The sequence below is a fragment of the Psilocybe cubensis genome, chromosome 10 (assembly GCF_017499595.1).
Source record: "Psilocybe cubensis strain MGC-MH-2018 chromosome 10, whole genome shotgun sequence".
Taxonomy (NCBI): Eukaryota; Fungi; Basidiomycota; class Agaricomycetes; order Agaricales; family Agrocybaceae; genus Psilocybe; species Psilocybe cubensis.
In genome coordinates, this window is record NC_063008.1 from 1,797,877 (window position 1) to 1,816,352 (window position 18,476).

Here is an 18,476-nt window from a genome sequence, read left to right on the forward strand (position 1 = left end):
GAACAGGCTTCCGAGAGATGGAGCCCCGTGCAAAGCGTCGAGAAAGTCATTCTCAGTGTTATATCTATGCTCGCAGGTGGGTACCTTTTTTCTTTTGTTCAAAATACACTGTTGTGTGTGAAACCCATTGCTGAACGGTTGCCGATGACATCGCCCCTCTTCTTTTGTTCAAAAATTCTCTTTGGATAAAAAACGAATTCTAGAACCGAATCTTGAAAGCGGGGCAAACATTGACTGCTGTAAATTATACCGAGATAATCGTCCTGAATATGAAAGACTCGTGCGAGAATCTATTAGGGAGCAATTAGGGCTGTAGGAAGGGTTGTCCTGTCAGAAAGTTTGATATACAAAGTTTGTACTATAAGTGTGGTTATCCATTGATAAGAAGCAAAAAAGATCTAAAGTTCATTCTTCGTCCTCGGTCGGGAACCCCAATAGGAGAAAATGGCACATCAAGGTATGGAAAAAAACATCTCCGCCCAAATGCGCTATTTTCAGAATAGGGATTTGGTACAGAGCTATGAGTCCTGGTGTTTCTTGTATACCCTCGGGTTTAACGGCTTTCCCATAATATGACGTTCAACATAGTCATTGCGAAAAATACCACTGGGATCAACCTTCTCCATGACTTGTCTGAAATCATCGAAACGTGGGTATAATTTCCGTAGAGAATCGGGGCGCAGACGGTGAGCTTTGGCCCAATGTGGACGGCCGTGATGCTGGACAACAATATCTTCGTATGCTTTGAAAAGCTTCCGATATGGCACATTGAATCCGTATGGTCTATTGAAATATAGGAGCCATGGATAAGATAACAAAACATATAAAGACAAAAGTAGTTCGAACGCACTTATATTGGACGATTCCGATCCAGCATGTGCGCTGACCACTGCTCGGGCTCAGCCAAATGTCATCGCTGGCAGAGAATCGAATTTCGATGGGGAAATGTGGGCGAATTCCATCTGGATTCTGGTATTCTTTATTCAGATAATCGCGTAGTTCACGTAGACATGCTTGCGCGTTCTCGTAGGGAATAGCCCACTCTGTGGTGTGCTGGGGGTACTGCGCAAAATATTAAAAATCGCGTGATAATGACGTCAGTAAACCTGAGACTCACCCTGCAATCGACGTTGAAAATCTTGTAGCTATCGTCGATCCCTACAGTATCCCCGCTTGATAACCAGGAGGCAAAGTTTGCAACCCATGTATTTAGGAAAAGGAAGTATCGCCCCAGGAACAATAAGAATTGAACGACATGGTATCCCATCACCGTGTGCCACCACCAGCTACCTGCAGGTTTTTTAGGCTACGATCAAGCAGAAAAGTCAGTTAGTGAGAATAGAATGGAAAGAAAGATATCGGAAGAACCTCGTCTGTGCGATTAGCATAACTGCAACGTATCGTTCCATTTGATGGATACCACCACAGGCGGACATGCTCAGCCGAATGCACAATTTTGTCCAGATTCTGTACAACATCGTCAAATGGCAATGTCTGCTGCAACTCTTTCAGTCTATACGCGGGCTCGACCTCCAGTTGAATGCTGAGAATGATGCCTGTCGTGCCGAGACCGCATATCGACGCCAAAAAGAGATCGGCATGCTCGTTGCGAGAACAGGTGATTCGAGACCCGTCTGCGAGCAGCAGCGATAGGGCCATTACATTTGTCGAAATGACGCCATAGGTCATCCCGGAGCCGTGCGTCGCGGTCGTTACGACGCCAGCCAAGGACTGCTCGGATATGGACCCGAGGTTGATCATCGCGAGGTTGTTTTTCTGAAGCTGCGCGTGCAGGTCGTTAAGGGTGATCCCTCCTTGAGCGACGACGTATCGTTTCTCTGTGTTAACCTGTATGTGTCAAATGAGGCCCGATATATGATAAAAACAGTCAAAGCAGACGCACCTCGAGAACCCGATTGAGCTTGGTAGTGCGCAACATGAATTCGTTCGTGCAAGCGAGATCGCTAGGACTATGGCCGACACCAGCTACTCTGAGTGTCTTCCCCTCCCTGCGAGCAAGCTCTAGAACGAGTTCGCACTGGAATTCGTTCTCTGGCTCGAAGATAGACGACGGTGTACAGACAAAAGTACGACCCCAGTTGGTGAAGCGTGCATGTTCCTTGGACACGGTAATAGGCTCGAGCAGATTGTAGAGGTTATTGAGGGGTATATCACTGGGTCTAGCAGTGAGTTGGGAGGGCATGGCTGAGATAGGGATGGATATAAAATACACACCGTTATATTTTTTTGCTCGGCGGGTTTTTATATTGCCAAACAGGAGGTCGCTGAGAGCTGACAATTGCTCTCGATCACTCGTATGTCTTGCTCGCCAATTGCCGCCACCTCCCGGATATCCCCGGATTTCTCTGGACCACCAAAGTCACTCACCGAGAAACAGGGCCTTGGACTCTCCGATAAGGCCACCACCCGTGGAACCAATCGTATTATAGAAAGCCAATCTCGGGGCTCCCTTTCATTTTCCTTCCCGATACGATTTGCCTTTCCTGAATGGATCGATCTCTGCATATTCCTGCCTAGCAAGTCTCTCAGTAGATACATTCGGCTTCTCGACAGGCTAGCCATGATAACGCCATCTTCACACCAGGAGCTACCTACACCAGCGAACCACATAGCGCCTTACTCAACGGACGAACGTAAAATGTTGTCAAAGAAAGAAAATAAACCATTAGTCCAGCAATAAAATACATATCCAATCATAAGATCAATCCATAAAATCAAACGTAACCCTTCAACGCAAGGTAGATCAGCCTAGGTAGAAGAGGAAGCAGGAAAACCAGAAGCAAACCTTCCCCATTCCTGATTGTTAAACAATACAATTCCACGGACTTCGGCGCTGTCCAGCTCCAAGCCCAGCTCAAATTCTATAGCGATTGATTGTGACGTTCATTAGAAACCGAACTTGCTCTCGAAGCAAGCAGAACCATCAATTATTGACACACCTGTATAGAATCCGCCCATCTGGGGCCCACCCACAGAGTTCTGGCGGGCAGCCACGTTCTCGCGGAAGGTCGGTAGAGAAGACAGGTCGACCGTCCACTTACACAGCTCAGTCGTCTCACCTTCGTCCGTGTACCTCATAATCTTATCCGAATCACTGGTGTACAACGTAGCGACGAACGAAGAATCTACAACGGCCTTATGTAAGTCCCTCATTGCACGGTCGTTCGATGCATAAGCCGTTCACTTGCCTTGCACGGTCTGCGAGAATTTGCTACAAACATAGCAACGTTAGGTCCAAAAGGAGATTTGAAAGACAGAAGAAAATAGTCATAACTTACCAGAATTTCGTTGTCAGACGTTGCCTGAACCGAAAAAATGTGAACACCACATAATTAAAGCGATCGAGTGGATGACATACCCTTTGCGGAGTATTGCCCCCTTGGACACAAGGTATTGCAACCTAAGCCGCCGGTTCGAACAGAGCGGAAATAATCAATATAAAAATGCAGCGCAGCGCACCTATTTTCGCAGATCGGGACACCAGCGTCATTGTTCCTTATATACGCAGGTCGCTTCAGCCAGTCCTCCTGCTCAGCCGGCAGTTTGACCTGAGAGAAAAGCACCAGGTTGCCATCAGTATAACGTTAAAAATTGGGCATTGATGCTCCTCGCCATGCACCTTCATGAGATACGAGCGAGGGGCGATTACACTCGAAACAAGGGGGCGCCGTGCTAACCCATAAGAAGCTGCACCTCTAAGAGTAGCTGTGTCTGCGTCAGGAGGTCGAGCGATGACTCGGATCCGATTCGAGAATTGTTCCTGTGTGTCCAAAATATCAATGAATTTCCCCCGAGCTCCAGAACATCACTAATAAAAGAAAATAAATATACACCTGAACACGTTGCTTCAAATATTCGCTTCCGGCGAAACCTCCCACAAGAAGGAGCGCATGGATAGGCTGATCCACTCTTGCGATTTGGTCTTCAATTAGTTGCAGTACCTTGAACGGACAAAATATAACCAGAGTTAAATTTAGAACAAAAGTCCGCGAATCAGCCATCAGGCAAAAATAGAACCACTAACCTCGTTTACCACGGGGTCAAAAACTTCTCTGCGCAACAGTATGCCCGGGATGGACAGTTCTCCGTTGATTAACCCAACGGAAGGGTCGTGGGGGTCGTCAACGTTGAAGCATGTGAAATGGAACATATTTTCTGAAATCAAAATTCAAATGTCATAAAAAATCAATTCAATCCCCAGCCGCTGTTTATCCACACACCATCATCCTGGACACCAGTGTAGCTCAATTTCTCCGTTTCGCTAAACGAATGCACTGCCCAGTTGAAGAGATGACAGTATAGGTTAGATTAATCTTCAAAATTAGAATATCTGAATGCCACTGACTGAAGTATGCCAATGAAGGTGAATCCAAATGTGTTGGATGGTCAGCCAGAAGGGTCTATGCAATATGAATCAGTACGTCAATATTTTATCCTTCATTCGCGTTGCTCGCAAAAGCAGTGGAACTGACCTTGACAAGCTCGCGGAATCTGAAGTCAAGGAAAAGACTTCCACAATTGGCACCTGAGCGTGCACACATTTCCGCGATTTCGAGGTTCGCCATTTGTCCAATAATCTAAGCAAAAGCGTACATAACCATTTCCGCGGAAGTGAGCAAGGGCACAGAAGCGTTGAAGCATGAGGTAAAAGATCAATAAATATAAACTTGTAGCCCACATGCAACGATAATGCCGACCTTGTAAACAGCGAGGTCAACAGTACCTCCTCCTGCATCGCAGACAATGAAGTTTTGAGAGGGTTTGAGATGATGAAGGTCGTTGAGTTGTGCACAGTGTACAGCAGCTGCCTCTGGCTCTGTGATAATCCTAAGACGCTCTCTCCAGTTTGTGTCTCCTGCATGCGAGCTTTGGACAAGCCCAGCGGTGATTGCAGCCTCTCTCATTATGTCGCAGCCCTTAGCATCCCAGGCAGCAGGCACTGTAAGCCAGACATCGGCGGTATCTGAAATGTCGGACAGAAATGTCAATTATGGTTTTACAGACTAGGTTAGATTCAAATTCTACTGCACTCACTGAGATCGGCAACAGCTCCAATTTCCCTGGTTATTTGGTCCTTTGCATATTCCCAAAGGCAGCTAAGAAAGTCAACAATAAGGTCAAGAGGTTTTTTGCCTGCCTATAGATACACAAAGAACAGTAAGATGTGATGCCTTTAGGTGCTGTCACCTAGTTCTTAAAATTGCTCACGGGAATGGCAGGAAGGCGAGGATCGATGGCACCCTCGTCTCGAAGGGCTTGAGGCTCAAGGAAAAGCTTGAACCATTCGCATCGGGTGACTCCTGGAAGTTGTCCAGTGTTCTTGGCTTCTAATCCCCATGCAAGTACTCTCCCAAACTCATCGTAAAGCAGACAGGTGGGTATCTATGTGGCAGGTTTGACATCCTATCGTAATACACTCGAGATAGTTCCGAACCTTTCTGAAAGTTTCAAACGATCCGGGCCATTGCAAGATTTGTTGCACTTTTCCACCAGCAATGCGTGATGACCCAAATGCCTAATAAAAACTTTCAGAATGTGCATTTGGGTAAATTGCAAGCACTTACGACACCAGAGAAAGTCGTACCTAGCAGGGGATGTGACGATTGAGACAGAAGTCAAATGGAATGAAAGGCTTGTTACGAACCAAAATCAATAGAGATGGACATCTTTCCTTCGTCTGGAGCAGGGACAATTGATTGACTATTCGGTAGTGGTGGAGTTGAGATCGACATGTTGCGATTATGAGCCGACCCAGGGCGCATCAGAGGCGCATTTGAAGCAGAAAAGCCATTGTTGACGTTAAATGATGCGCCATTATAAGTCCCATTGACCGCGGTGTTCGTCGATGCGCCATTCATTTGAGCAAAGTCATTCATTGGTGGCGGTGACGGGGATCCTCCCCATCCGGTCTGCTGCTGCTGAATGATCTGTTGCTGCTGCCCATTCACCGAGAAAGCGTTCGCATGAATTGCAGGAGGTGGTGAAATGCTCGGTTGCTGGAAATACTGGGGTTTCTCGAGCCCGGGGGTGTATCCGGGTTGATTGACGATCGTCCCGCCGGTATGCTGAGGCAAAGCTCTGTTTTGTGGAGGATTGGCGTCTTTAGGCTCGCCACAACAGCTCATGGTGGTTCAAAGTCGAGAGTTTAGGTCGATACCGACAGTCGCGGTCGGGATAAACCCTGCTGGATTGACTGAAGACAGCGGGCGTCTCCCAACAATTGGGTGCCTGAGTGGCTGTGTGTGATAGATCCCTGGCGGTGTTTACTCATCAATTGATCAACCTTTCGCAGGAAATGCGATATATTTTGGGAGCTTCAAGTCGAGCAGTGGAATGTTCATGCTGGTGGTCGCCTATCGATTAGAATATTCAAGTTGAAAAGAAATACATAGGGAAAACATACCGAGGCAAAATTAGCAAATATACCAGTAGTTAGCAATTCGATCATTATTGAATAACGTCGATCCTGAAGTTGTTGACATGTCAAGCTGACAGACTTGAGCGCGTATCCTGGCATTTAACACTGATTCCATTGTCGCTACAGCGTCAAGCAGATATGATCGTTTGCAAGAAATAACCGACTGTTCCACTGGAAAAAATCAGTAGGTAGACTTTCAATTTCCGTCGACGTTGAAGCCACTACGAAGTCTTAGGAAATCTCTCTCAATAATGATTGTGCCTGCATTTATACAACGGTAAGAGAAAAGGACCGGTTACAAAGACAAGACCCTGTCTCGGCAGTTTTCTCGGTCATATTGACGTCGTGCATTGCTTTGCTCAACGCAAACAACAAAATTTTGTGAAGCAGAAGGGTGGGCCAATAATGAAAGTTGCAGGCAATTTTTAGGAGGACCGAACGGCGAACAAACAGCTATTCCATCAGCGCTCTCCCCGCCTTCATTTACCACTTATATGTACGGCAATCATGATTTACATTGAGGCCTAGTCAACAAATTTGTATCGGAAAGTCAGGTCCGAGTAAGTGAATGGTATGGGACAAATAGACGGTCGCAATCTATGCGAGTATACATACTCCTGCTTGCAACATGCTTGCTGACAAGAGTTCGTTCCATTCTGTCTCTTATCATCGGGTAAACGTGCCGTAGTTTTGACATCTTTTAATCTGATAAAAAGAGAAATATTACCAACTATTCTCAGAAGCAACCCGCCCCTCCGATATTCGACCAAGTCCTGCGCAGGCACCATTTATGAATTGAATCGTAGTGAGGTTTCACCTCCGCAGTCACCATACGAAGAAGCGGTACTGGATCGAATGCCACGTCCAGTAGAAAAGTAGATGCAGCTCAGAATGCACCCCCTAAATCAAGGCGAAGCAGCCTGCATTAGTCTCAGAGCTCCTTCAATTAGATGTTGTTTAGTTGTTGTTGCGGAGTCCGACCGGAGATCATTCGATTGGCCATGGAGCGCTGTCAGGACTTCCGCGGGACTAGAAGAGACAAAACCAACTGTCAGAAAGCATTCATGGAGGTGAATACCATAGAATCGTCTGCAGACACACGATCATTATTGAGTCCGCTAGGGCCTGACTGAAGGCGATCCGGCGGATCCTACAATGCGGTATGCTTCAACGGCATTGGACGATACTGTGCGACGCAGAAGCAGTAATTCTTGTATCCATGTAAAAGGTTAAGCTTGGACATTGAATGAGTTGACAGAGAAGCTATTCTATGAAAAATTGTCCTCGAGAAGTAGGCAGACAGTAAAGCAACTGTAATGTGGATTTTAGAGTGGGTGGGCAGACAAAGATAATAGCTGTTACTCCACATTTTCCCTAGCCTTTCTGATATAAAGCCAACGGATATATTAGTAAAAAAACATTCAACTCGAGAGCAATAGCGTCCGGTTTCGGGAAGAAAAGACACAGATATAAACCGAAAGAACATGGTGGTATGGAACGGCAGGTGGCTGAAAATAGGACACGATTGATGAGATCATGGACGGAGTTGGAATTATCAGAGCGGCACCCAAAGCAGGCAAAGCAGCAACGATTCAAACGTTCACTCAAGCGGTCCCAAGGTCATCCACGAACTGTCGTTTCTCTGAAATTCTGCCCCAAACCAGGGTTAATAGCCGCCTTGCATATCTCCATGGCATCTCAGTCTACAAAGGCTCTCTCCCAGAAACTCACCGTAATTGCGGAGACATGGATAAAAGACCCGTTTAGACCAAATCTTCAGCTCCAGACTTTCCTCAAGTCGCTCGCTGCGCATCCAAGGCTGACTCCGAAGGCTGTAGAGGCTACACGTGCTTTGCGAGACGATGTTATGCATCAAAAGGTTGCCCTTCTACCTCGAGACCTTGCTTAATGCTGTCCTAACTGTATATTTAAAGTACCCGTTGTCTCCAAGGATGCTTCGACCCGCTACTTCTCCTATGCACTACGAAAGGCTCGTTGAAGGGTTCGAGAAGAGTGCTCAGGGAATAGGCAGACCATGGTGGAAGGTGTTCTTTGGAATTTGGTGAACGCGTGAACCCCTTGCTTCAAGACTCAAAAGGTCCTTCCGGTTGTTCGCGTTTCATTGCATAAGCTTACCCATTTTCTTCCACCGTTCATATCAGTATCTTGCTACTTTATTAGCTTAATCATATCCTATTGCTCGGGATTTTCGAGCTTTGTTGCTTTCGGTCTTTCTTGTGAATCCCAATGGAATCCTCGAATGCGATTTCAATCTAGGTCAACATATCCTGAGAATGGCCAATCACTGATTTAATTGATATTCTTTGAATACCGCCCACCCGATTCACATTCATGGAATTGATGCCCACCAATATGGCCCACACATCTCGGCGCTGCACGACGACACAAAACGGATCCTATTTTGCTTTCAACCTACTTGTTGTGGTTGATCTCTGGATATTGGCGTGGTCTCATGATTGATTTCTCCACGTGTGGAAAATATCCGGGAGTCTGACTCTGACAATATTCATATCTTGAAGGAATAAACTCTGGCAGACGGCAGACATCAGTCTTAATTTTATCTACGACATAACATCCCTCTACACAGCGAAATCAAACGCCACAGGAAAATGTCGACGACCGACGTCATTTTCTCCCACTGACATGAAATATACCTTTCGGGCTCAATCCTCTTCCAAGATCTCATCTTCACCATGCCGTGCCTATCGAAATCAACAGTCAGTCACTTTCCCAACGCGAATAGCAGAAAACAGGTTCAAAACACCCACCTTTTCCACCAATTTCCGGCGTTTTTCCCGCGTTTTTCTTTGGACTTTGAGATACTTGCCGAGCGGTGTGTCGCTTTCGAGCTTGGGCTTGATAGCCCTCTCCCACTCCTGAACATCACCCAGGCGAGACGGTGCGAAATGCACAGTTTTCCTCTTCTCTTCCATCCATTTCGAGCTCTCTTCCAGCCGCTCCAAAAACACTTTAACCAGCGTCTGCTCTTTGCCACCTGCAGAACCGGTCTTTGAATTCTTCCCGGTCTTCAGGCTCTTCCTCAGAAGGACCAGAATGGGCACGACAATCTCAGGGAAAGCGACACTGCCGTGCACAGGCGCGCTCGCCAGCCATTCCGCCAGCAAGAATACCGACTCTTCGCTAATGCCCTCTAGGAGCACACGCGTCTTGACGTACTGCTGGGGCACCCTGATCTGCACCTCCAGATCCAACGGACGGAGTGTCGATGCTTTTGGTCGAGTGGACGGAGTCAGACATGAGGCGATGATGGGGACAAGGTACGACGAGAGAGGAATATACGTTTGTGTGTGCTTAGTAAGGTGGAGAAGGGAGCGGATGATCTGAAGATGGAAGGGATGCGATCGACTGTTGGGTACGAGCCTAAAAATTGAACATACAAAGTAAGTCAAAAATTCGGGCAGTAATCAACCAAAAGGAAGGGGAGGACCAAGCCAAGACTGTAGTAGATTTAGAAAAAAAAATGACACGTACTTGATGGCTCCAAGGCATACTTGAACTAGAGGGTAGATGAGGGGTCGGAGCTCGCTCTGTTTACCATTGGCTTCTTCAGAATGGACATCACATGCCCGTGCAAGCACAATTGACCAGAAGTCGACACAGTGCGCGAATTGCCAATTATAAACCTGTTTAAAAGCTTCCTACAAGCCAAAAGAACGAAATTAATTCGTTATAACTGGGATGTGTGTGATGTCATACCTTGGACTTAATTTTCATGCTGTTTCTTAGATGGATGGCAAGTTGGCGAATATAACCGAACGCATGCTGGTAGGCAGTAGCATGGTCCAAGCAAAAGACTTCTGAAGCAGAGTTCTTCATCAAGTTTATTGAAGGCAAGGTGAAAGCGCTTGTCGATTTCGACGAACGAAGGAGAGTAAGGTACGTTGACTTGCAAGATACAAAATTTAAGATCGTGATAATGAAAACAAAGGAAGAGCATACCTTCATGATGTTGTCGATTATTGACTCGTCGGACGAAGCTGCAAGTCTTCGCACAGAAAGGAATGCTGCAATGCGTATACTGTCGGCGCCGTTAGACCATAATTCCAAGCATTTCTAAAAGTTGCCTAGGTTTCAGATATCATCACTTTGACATGACATCGTAACATACCTTGAGATATGCTTTTACTGATTTTCTGCTGCTAATGATATATGGCACCAGCTTCGCGCTTTCAGTCAAAGCCAGCCTAAGGGTTTCTTCGTCGGTCAATTGTGATAAGATATATGTGGCATTGTGGAAATGGGAAAGAATGAGTTTTTGCAGGGTCTTGAATTTTGGGGTCTGAGTTGGGGGTTTGCTGGACAGAAAACGGTCAGATAGGCAAATGAGAAGTACAGAATGGTGATTCGAACAATTTGCCGTTTGCGAGAGTTTTATAGGGCACGTGGTGTTCTAATACCACAGGTGTATATCGCAGCGTTGTGGTGACCAGTTTGTTGTATACTGATGACCAAAAGTGCAGCTTGTTCAATACTCATTTGTAAGGATGAACTGGATAGACTCACCTGAAGAACTATCAATAGCCCATGCCAGAACCCGACCATCCTCGTTCAAGTGCGCCGCAGAACGGAAGGCTATGAGTAGTTTACGAAGAGCACGTAATGATCTTTGCTACAAGAAACGAACACGGGATTGGGGTTAGCCAGTTATAGCTAAGAAGAAATCACTCTTTACACACCTCCAACAGTGATTTTTGCCACTTTTTGATTTGTTCCTTCGTCAGAACAGGCGTTTTCTCTTCTTCTTCCATATCCACATCTTCGTCTTCACCTTCCTCATCGGAGGAGTCGTCAGGGATAGCATCTGGGTTGAATTCTAGAAGTTCTTTGTCATTTTCCTGAAGGTATTTGTAAAATTCGGGATCTTTTTCTGCGAGTTTCGATAGTTCGAGCATATGGTTTTCGCCATCCTCTATTTCAGCAAAGAAATGGTCAGAGACCCTTGACCGACCAAAGACATAACTTCGCACCGTCCAAGTCGTCCACTGAGGCAAACGAGCCATCGTCATCCGATTCTCCTTCTCCCCCTTCAAAATCATCATCTTCAGAATCGTTTCCGCCCCCCATCTGAGCATTATGGAAGCCAAATGAGCATTTATTAAGCAAAAGCAATTGAGGTGGACATACACCGACATCTTGGTCTTCATCTCCAAGACCGTCGTCGTCACTCTGGTCCATAAAGTCTCCAGAAAGGAAACTATCCACTGTCATCCTCTTCTGCGACCTGTATAACGCGTAGAAACTAAATACCAAACACGATGTATCGGTCAGTGCGAATTGAAAGTGACTTTACTTTTTGGTGGATGGTGCTACCTGCTCCTCGGCCTCATCTTCTTCATCGTCCCTATCATCTGCACGGTCTTTCCCTTTCCCTCCTTTGTTTCCCCGTCGCGCAGCAAACTTCTTAGCAATTTGTTGCTTTTTGCGGCGCGCCTCGATCGTCTTCTTTAGTTGTCCACTGGCGACAAACTTCTTTGTCGCTTTGGTCGCTTTTTTGCCCATTATTCAAGGCTGGGTGTATGACGTGAGGTAATGTAGATGGATGATATTCGCGAAAGCCTGCGAAAAGCGTCTCGCTCTTTGAATCTATTGTCAAAGACACTTGAAATAACGAGCAAAGATTTCCAAAGGAATGAGCTATTACATAATCAAGTCAATTTCTTCCGGATGAACGTGATCAAGCTATTTCTGGCTTATCGTTTCGACTGCACTCCGATTCACCCAATTATTTTGTTTCACAGGTACCCTTACTGTTTTTATGAAGTCATTGCATTGGGTTAATATTACTGAAGCCAAACATCCCTCATTGCATATCTTCTGGTACTAGGGACACTAATGATGTGCGAGATCTCCGCGTTAACGCAGTCGACGCTTTCTTGCCAAGCTAATGAAATATGTACCCTTGCCTATCTGCACCACTTTTGAGAACTTCTCGAGTGCTTCCAGTCTCCCGTGCGTCAACAATTACAGAACAGCTATCTTTAAAAAAAATAACCCATCGGATTTGACAATTGTTTGGATCTATTGTCATTCCAAATTAGCCTGTATGACTGTCATGTTTGAAAGAGTTGATATCAGAGATGGTTGTTAGTACATTAATACAGAACGGATGTACGTAAATCCAAGCAGGACTTGAAAGTCTTCTTGCCGTTTGTCAAGGTGGGGTTTTCTGTTGCTCGCCGATAAGAAGAGAATTTAGGCCTTTCAGGGCCACTGTTGAAAGAAAAGGGTAGTCCAGGAGCTGAATAAATTTTCCAATGGATAAGTCAATAACCCCATAAAGCGCTGGAAGCTCCAGGGAAAGTGTTGTACTGGTTGGAATTCCATCTTTGGAGGGTCGTCGGTGGTAGCAAATTCTGGAGTGGCGAATGTAGTATTGATTGAATATGAATAAAGTAAAGACTCATCACAAGTTAGTGTTTCTTTTTTCGCCGATTGTGGTTGATCTTCTACAGATCTCGCCGCATTTTGCTGTCGATCATGGACCTTCAACTCGATCGCCATTTCTTTTGGGCCTAACCCCATATGGGTATGAGAGTCGGGCGCTAAATGACCTTGTTGCAGAGATTTCACATCACAATTATCTGACATCAAACGGTTCGAATGGTCGCTGAATGTCGGGTGTTCGTGTGTTGGCTGTACTTTTTGGCTCGATGAACCAGTACTTGTCTCGGAATAGCGCGAGGCTTGCTCCGATTCCAGAAGATCCCATTGCGATTTGAGATATTCGGTGAGAATACGGATACGGGTAGGGTTGGCTGATAGCTCGTAAGAGGACTAGTGGAAACAAAAGAAATATTTTGTTGTCAGGAACGACACAATACTTGATATCCTTACTTACTTCCTTTGACCATAGCTTGAAATTACTTTCCGTTAATGGATCAGCAGTTGTAGCAATCGTGGGCTTCGCCTTGGCGTTAGGTAGATGGGTTGAGCCACCATTTGCTTCTTCCTCCTGTTGTCGGGCCTTAAGCTCCTCGAAGACATAATCACTTTCCCGCTCCCAGGCACCCGGTGAGAGTACATCGACATCGGCCATGTCAGCGTCGCGCATCATGCATTCAACACAGATATCTTTGTCTGGTAATGGGGGCATATAGAAGGTCTGTGTTTGCGCAGCATATCCTGAGTTAGTTGCTGTTGCTTGATTTACCATTGAGTGGTTTACATTCTCAGTCAAGTGTGTATGGCTAATTGGAGTGACCGTTGGATTTTGGGGAAGGTTCCATGCGTCCCTAGGGGATGGTTGAACTATAGCGTCAATGCCGACGGTTTGGTTATCATTGATAATCAAAGGGCTATTTGTGTGGATGGCATGCGTGGTGGGCTCGAGGTCAATGCGCAGAGTAATCGAATTCATGGATGCAAGCATGGTGGACTGCGGCCTACTGAGAATGAGAAATTTCACACGGCCGCGAAGGCGGTGTGCGGCATCTTGAATTGCATTTAGCACCCTCTCCGCTGCGCCACCCGCAGCGTGATGGCTATCCAGACCGTCGACAATAATGACTGGTTGGAATTTGGTTGCTTCGTTGCCGTCAATAGACACAAACGGTAACATTAATAAGGGTTGGACGATGAGCCGCTCCATCTGGGTGGAGAGCGACCGCTGAAAGAGGAATGGCGCGCGCTGCATCACGCAGATCATAAGCGGCTGGAGCGCGGGCACGGTCTCGCAGAGCTGCAGTGCGAGGGTTGGAACCAGGAAAGGTTCAGTTGCGCCACGCGTCGTTATTCCCCCTCTCTCCCCGTTATCGTTGGACTCGGGGTTTAAGAAAAAGGTGGCACCTAGCAAATCGTTGCTTTGTAGGATTTCGGCAAATGTGCTTGCAATGGCCGTCTTTCCTGACCTGGTTGGACCCGTCACCCATAAAACGGGAGGCGCGTGTGGATCGTTGTTGCGTGCCCAGACAAGCAGCCGCGTAACCAACAGTTGCTGCTGTGCTGAGAAAGGGCTGCACAGAGTTGGCCGGTGGTCCTCAATAGTGTCGTGTGTAGCGCTGAGAGAGACGTGTCGCTCAAAGAGGTCCAATAAGACTAAAGAGTAGTTACATATTGAGACAGTGGAATAAATGTACTTTTGGGGCATTAGTACCTTGGCGCAGATCATGGGCTGTTGAAGGAGAAGTGTTGTTTGAGATGGTATACTGACCACCAGTGATCATCATAGGTCCGTTGGTTCTGAACATCGACAGCATGGATTCCTGGGTGTTCCCCGCAGTATCTGGTGAATCCATTCTTTCTCGAAGCGCTTGATATGTAATAAGATATCAAAGGGAGTTGAGTCGAGAAATAGGGTCAAAGGGCGTCTCTGTTGGACTCACCAGATATTTATCTGAACTGGTCGCTGAACGCAAAATACAGATCTCACGCTGGTCATTGTGTCTTTGCGGGAATGTAAAAAAATGCGGCAAGTATCGTGTTACCTTGGTGTTACCCGAGTGCCGTAGACTTTTTTTGCCTGCTATTGACATCATGATGATTGAGAAGTCAGAACCTGTGCCGCAGACCTATACAGCGCGACGTATGGAAAGCCGGAAGAGCGAGGTGCCCAGCCACAAACCAAACATCGTCCGGCAGAGATGCCGAGTGATCGTTAGGCAACTCACAATCCCGCTATGGCTGAACGACTTCCGACACCCTGCACCGAGTGCACTATACAAATATCTATATTCCGTCACATACTTTAGGTACGTTATTTTTCGCCATCTATTATTTAGTTATGGCCTGTAAGAAAGGCAATAAATTCAATATTTTGCATGACTAAAATGACCGCGGTGTTTGGGCCTTGGCTAGCACATTGATGACATGAGAGGAAGTGAACTAGGACAGGTAAACTGCTTATAAAAAGATCCAGAGTGCTTATACTCACCCATCAGACCCAAACCAAACTTTGGTATGCGCCCAGCACGGCGGGACGGTTGTTCATGGGCAACGGACGAAATGGACATGAGAGGAGAGGAGAAAGAGGAGATCTAGGGCAGGTGATAGAGCACAGTGAGTGGTCTAAGCTCGACGTCGTTGAGACCTTGAGCTGAAGATGTGAGCCTTGATGTGAGCCTGTAGAAAACTGACTGTTTCCCGCACCGCCGATTATCTTCCTTTTATCTTATCTTTAATTTACTTTTCTGTGGACTTCACCTTTGTTCCATCCACCCGACACACCCAGTCCTTTAGCTCATTTTCTTTACTCTATTTTCCTATTTCTTGAAACTGACTTATACTCTACCTTCATGTATTTCTCAATTAACCCTGTTATCTCTTTCTTTGTCTATTTCTTTTGAACACCTTATTTCTACAATATAAATGAAGGCTACGGAACCGCTGTTACTCTCGGTGTCAATATTGTTACTTACGTCACAGCGGGGGCAAGAAAAACTTGTAACTGATGCAAAAACCCTTTCTTACAGGCCATAACTAGTAAATAATAGTGCGAAAAATAACTCCAAACGGCGGCTTCGCAGCAATTGCCTGCCATGCCAGTAAAATTGTGTTTGCTATTGTGTACTAGATTACATGTAATAATTATGTGTATCCAGATTACCTACCAGGGCAGGTAACACCTACAGTATGCGACGGAATATAGATATTTGTATAGTGCACTCGGTGCAGGGTGTCGGAAGTTGTTCAGCCATAGCGGGATTGTGAGTTGCCTAGCGATCACTCGGCATCTCTGCCGGACGATGTTTGGTTTGTGTCTGGGCACCTCGCTCTTCCGGCTTTCATACGACGCTAATATTAAATAATACATGTGCAGCGCTATGATATTCAAACACCGCCACACCGCAACTACATTTGGAGTACATTCTCTTTATAAATTTTGCCATTTCCGATAGGTATCACAAAGCAAAGGCGAATGGATCGGCGGGTACAACTCGCTGGCTATGATTTATGTGTTGCGAATAATGAAAAGAGGGGGATAAGGGTTAGACTGAACACCACGACTTCTTCGCATGGGCGTACGCAAAGAGAGTGGGTTGGTGTATGGCTATCAGTGAGCAGGGAGCAGTGAGATAACAGTTTTAGTGGAAAATAGTACGCAGGGTCAGACGTCCAGCGACGTGTATGTAGAGGCCACTGTGTCGGTGATGGCAGTGAGAGTGGCAGTGGTTTCAACGTCTGTTTGTTTCCTTACTGGAATTATCATCCTTCGATGTTCGGAATTGTATCCAGGTAGACTTGTAGTTGGGTCGAAAATACACGGCCTGTGATTTGATGATGAATAATAGTATATAAAGAACGGGAAAGTATACAGCAGCGCCGTTGATCCAGAAAATCTCCAATACGGTTCATACATTATTGTTACTGGCAGTTCCTGACAAGGGCGCGATGTTTCTCACCATCCCTCTGGAGCTAAGGCAGGAGATATATGCGGCGCACTTGACTTCCGTTTCCAAGAAACGTCTACCATTGACAGAAGATGGGCTGGATCGCCTGTATTCAGAAAACGGTTGTTGGCGGTCAAAAGATTTGTGGTGGAGAAAAGAAGATGAAGAATTTCTCGAGTGTTGTGTTTGTTACCCAAACCCTTCCTTAAACCCTGCAATGCCTTCGCACTCGCTTCTACCTCTTCTCCTGTGTAACCGACAGATTAACACAGAAGTATTGGCACTTATGGAGCTTCTGACCTCGACCAGCCATGATTGGATGTGTTACGAATTGGACTGCGAAATTGTAGACGAGGTTAAAATCGTTCCAACTTGGGTTCACATACCACCAATCCATCCCAAGCATGGCGCAACGATTTCCTGTGTATATGTAACGTTCCGCTTGTCTGGCCAACGTAGATTTTTGGATCCTGAGACAGCCGGAAGAGTGGAGTTCTGGTCTCATGGAAATGGCGGGCCTAGCAGGATAATACGAGGCCTCGAGGCGATATTAACTCGTTTTCTCAAATGGGGCCCTAATTTCCTCAATCTGAGCAAAAATCCTCAAAGATCGAGATTTAAATATTTCAGACGAGATCCAGAAAAGGCCCACAAACTGTTTACTGTTATGGTCGATAAATTGGTGCTCAACTTTGCAACTCCACCGATTTCGCCTGAAGAAATGCGCCTTCGCGAAGAAAATGGAGAAATCATCAATCCAAGACAGGCCTGTGGCATCGTGCGTCGTTACTTTGATATCTTGTTGGATGGTGGTTACATGGGAGATTCATTTGAAAAGAGAGACTTCATTGTGGCCAGAGTGGGCCATATACAGTGGGAGATCGATGGTCAGATTGAGTAGGTCCATATTCTTTACATCGTAGTTCTGAGGACTCTACGACGCGGGTATGACGAACATAATAAAGTTGAAGTGTTTGTATGTGTAATTGGTGTCGTTGAGCAAGCAAGGAAGCTGCAAGGCCAGTGTAAGACAGGTGCAAGGCCAAGAAAGCTTGTCAACGTGGGAACCGCAGTGAAACTCGCAAGTCCCGCTTCCCATCAATTTCAATGATTTGGAAGATTTGTTTAAAAATTGTAATGTCAGAAACATCTAAATCAGTACACTATACTCTTGTATATAGTTAGACTAATCTGTCCTTCCTCGTTTGCCTAATATCAAGGAGTGGAAGCATCAACTTGCCTAAATTTGAGCATAAAATGACTTATTTAAAGGTGAAAATGCAAAATTCCGAGTCTCATCTGTGAATTATTTGTGTTTCAGGATGTAGATTGTACTTTTACTTCACTTTTCAGCCGTTTAAATGAGTACTGACATGGGTCAACGTGATCATAACAATAACTAGGTGAATTATTTCCAAGAAATGAGGAGATTGCATACAATCTTATGTGCCAACTGCAGCATGCACTCTTTGCATGTATACTTTAGCAGTTCACACTCCAGCATACACAAAAAAGCATGTACATTGTGAATACAGTACTGTCAGAGCAGAAGTAAACCTTTCTTACCAGTGTAAATATTAATTTTTGAAGGCTCTAATGAGTCTTTTTTGCAAAAGTCTGAGGCTTTAAAATTGAGTTTGGTACATACAATAAAATATAATTATACCCAT

At 45.8% G+C, this 18,476-nt stretch overlaps 7 protein-coding genes across 7 annotated transcripts; 2 read left to right on the forward strand and 5 right to left on the reverse strand.

The window, feature by feature from the left end:
- Nucleotides 1–518: 518 nt before the first annotated feature.
- On the reverse strand, nucleotides 519–2,203 carry JR316_0010828 (L-gulonolactone oxidase; the record flags this gene model as incomplete). Its single annotated transcript, XM_047896492.1, has 5 exons — nucleotides 519–783; nucleotides 851–1,062; nucleotides 1,118–1,306; nucleotides 1,369–1,848; nucleotides 1,904–2,203. 5 exons carry the CDS (start codon nucleotides 2,201–2,203, stop codon nucleotides 519–521), a joined length of 1,446 nt encoding a protein of 481 aa, XP_047744537.1.
- Nucleotides 2,204–2,769: 566 nt separating this feature from the next.
- Nucleotides 2,770–3,174, reverse strand: JR316_0010829 (uncharacterized protein; the record flags this gene model as incomplete). The annotated part of the gene is made up of 2 exons (XM_047896493.1): nucleotides 2,770–2,882; nucleotides 2,961–3,174. 2 exons carry the CDS (start codon nucleotides 3,172–3,174, stop codon nucleotides 2,770–2,772), a joined length of 327 nt encoding a protein of 108 aa, XP_047744538.1.
- Nucleotides 3,175–3,201: 27 nt separating this feature from the next.
- On the reverse strand, nucleotides 3,202–6,146 carry JR316_0010830 (Heat shock 70 kDa protein 12B; the record flags this gene model as incomplete). The annotated part of the gene is made up of 16 exons (XM_047896494.1): nucleotides 3,202–3,232; nucleotides 3,300–3,323; nucleotides 3,380–3,421; nucleotides 3,481–3,569; nucleotides 3,641–3,781; nucleotides 3,855–3,962; nucleotides 4,046–4,176; nucleotides 4,242–4,295; nucleotides 4,367–4,421; nucleotides 4,494–4,598; nucleotides 4,719–4,984; nucleotides 5,056–5,158; nucleotides 5,230–5,403; nucleotides 5,456–5,536; nucleotides 5,586–5,605; nucleotides 5,666–6,146. 16 exons carry the CDS (start codon nucleotides 6,144–6,146, stop codon nucleotides 3,202–3,204), a joined length of 1,905 nt encoding a protein of 634 aa, XP_047744539.1.
- A 1,821-nt stretch (nucleotides 6,147–7,967) lies between these two features.
- JR316_0010831 (uncharacterized protein) lies at nucleotides 7,968–8,348 on the forward strand (the record flags this gene model as incomplete). The annotated part of the gene is made up of 1 exon (XM_047896495.1): nucleotides 7,968–8,348. One exon carries the CDS (start codon nucleotides 7,968–7,970, stop codon nucleotides 8,346–8,348), a length of 381 nt encoding a protein of 126 aa, XP_047744540.1.
- Nucleotides 8,349–9,123: 775 nt separating this feature from the next.
- Nucleotides 9,124–11,980, reverse strand: JR316_0010832 (putative NOC2 family protein; the record flags this gene model as incomplete). Its single annotated transcript, XM_047896496.1, has 12 exons — nucleotides 9,124–9,162; nucleotides 9,229–9,841; nucleotides 9,953–10,119; nucleotides 10,178–10,366; nucleotides 10,421–10,534; nucleotides 10,590–10,776; nucleotides 10,832–10,922; nucleotides 10,985–11,090; nucleotides 11,158–11,390; nucleotides 11,449–11,545; nucleotides 11,606–11,702; nucleotides 11,772–11,980. 12 exons carry the CDS (start codon nucleotides 11,978–11,980, stop codon nucleotides 9,124–9,126), a joined length of 2,142 nt encoding a protein of 713 aa, XP_047744541.1.
- Nucleotides 11,981–12,632: 652 nt separating this feature from the next.
- On the reverse strand, nucleotides 12,633–14,715 carry JR316_0010833 (uncharacterized protein; the record flags this gene model as incomplete). Its single annotated transcript, XM_047896497.1, has 4 exons — nucleotides 12,633–12,719; nucleotides 12,791–13,255; nucleotides 13,320–14,515; nucleotides 14,574–14,715. 4 exons carry the CDS (start codon nucleotides 14,713–14,715, stop codon nucleotides 12,633–12,635), a joined length of 1,890 nt encoding a protein of 629 aa, XP_047744542.1.
- Nucleotides 14,716–17,023: 2,308 nt separating this feature from the next.
- On the forward strand, nucleotides 17,024–17,707 carry JR316_0010834 (uncharacterized protein; the record flags this gene model as incomplete). The annotated part of the gene is made up of 1 exon (XM_047896498.1): nucleotides 17,024–17,707. One exon carries the CDS (start codon nucleotides 17,024–17,026, stop codon nucleotides 17,705–17,707), a length of 684 nt encoding a protein of 227 aa, XP_047744543.1.
- Between the last annotated feature and the right edge of the window lie 769 nt (nucleotides 17,708–18,476).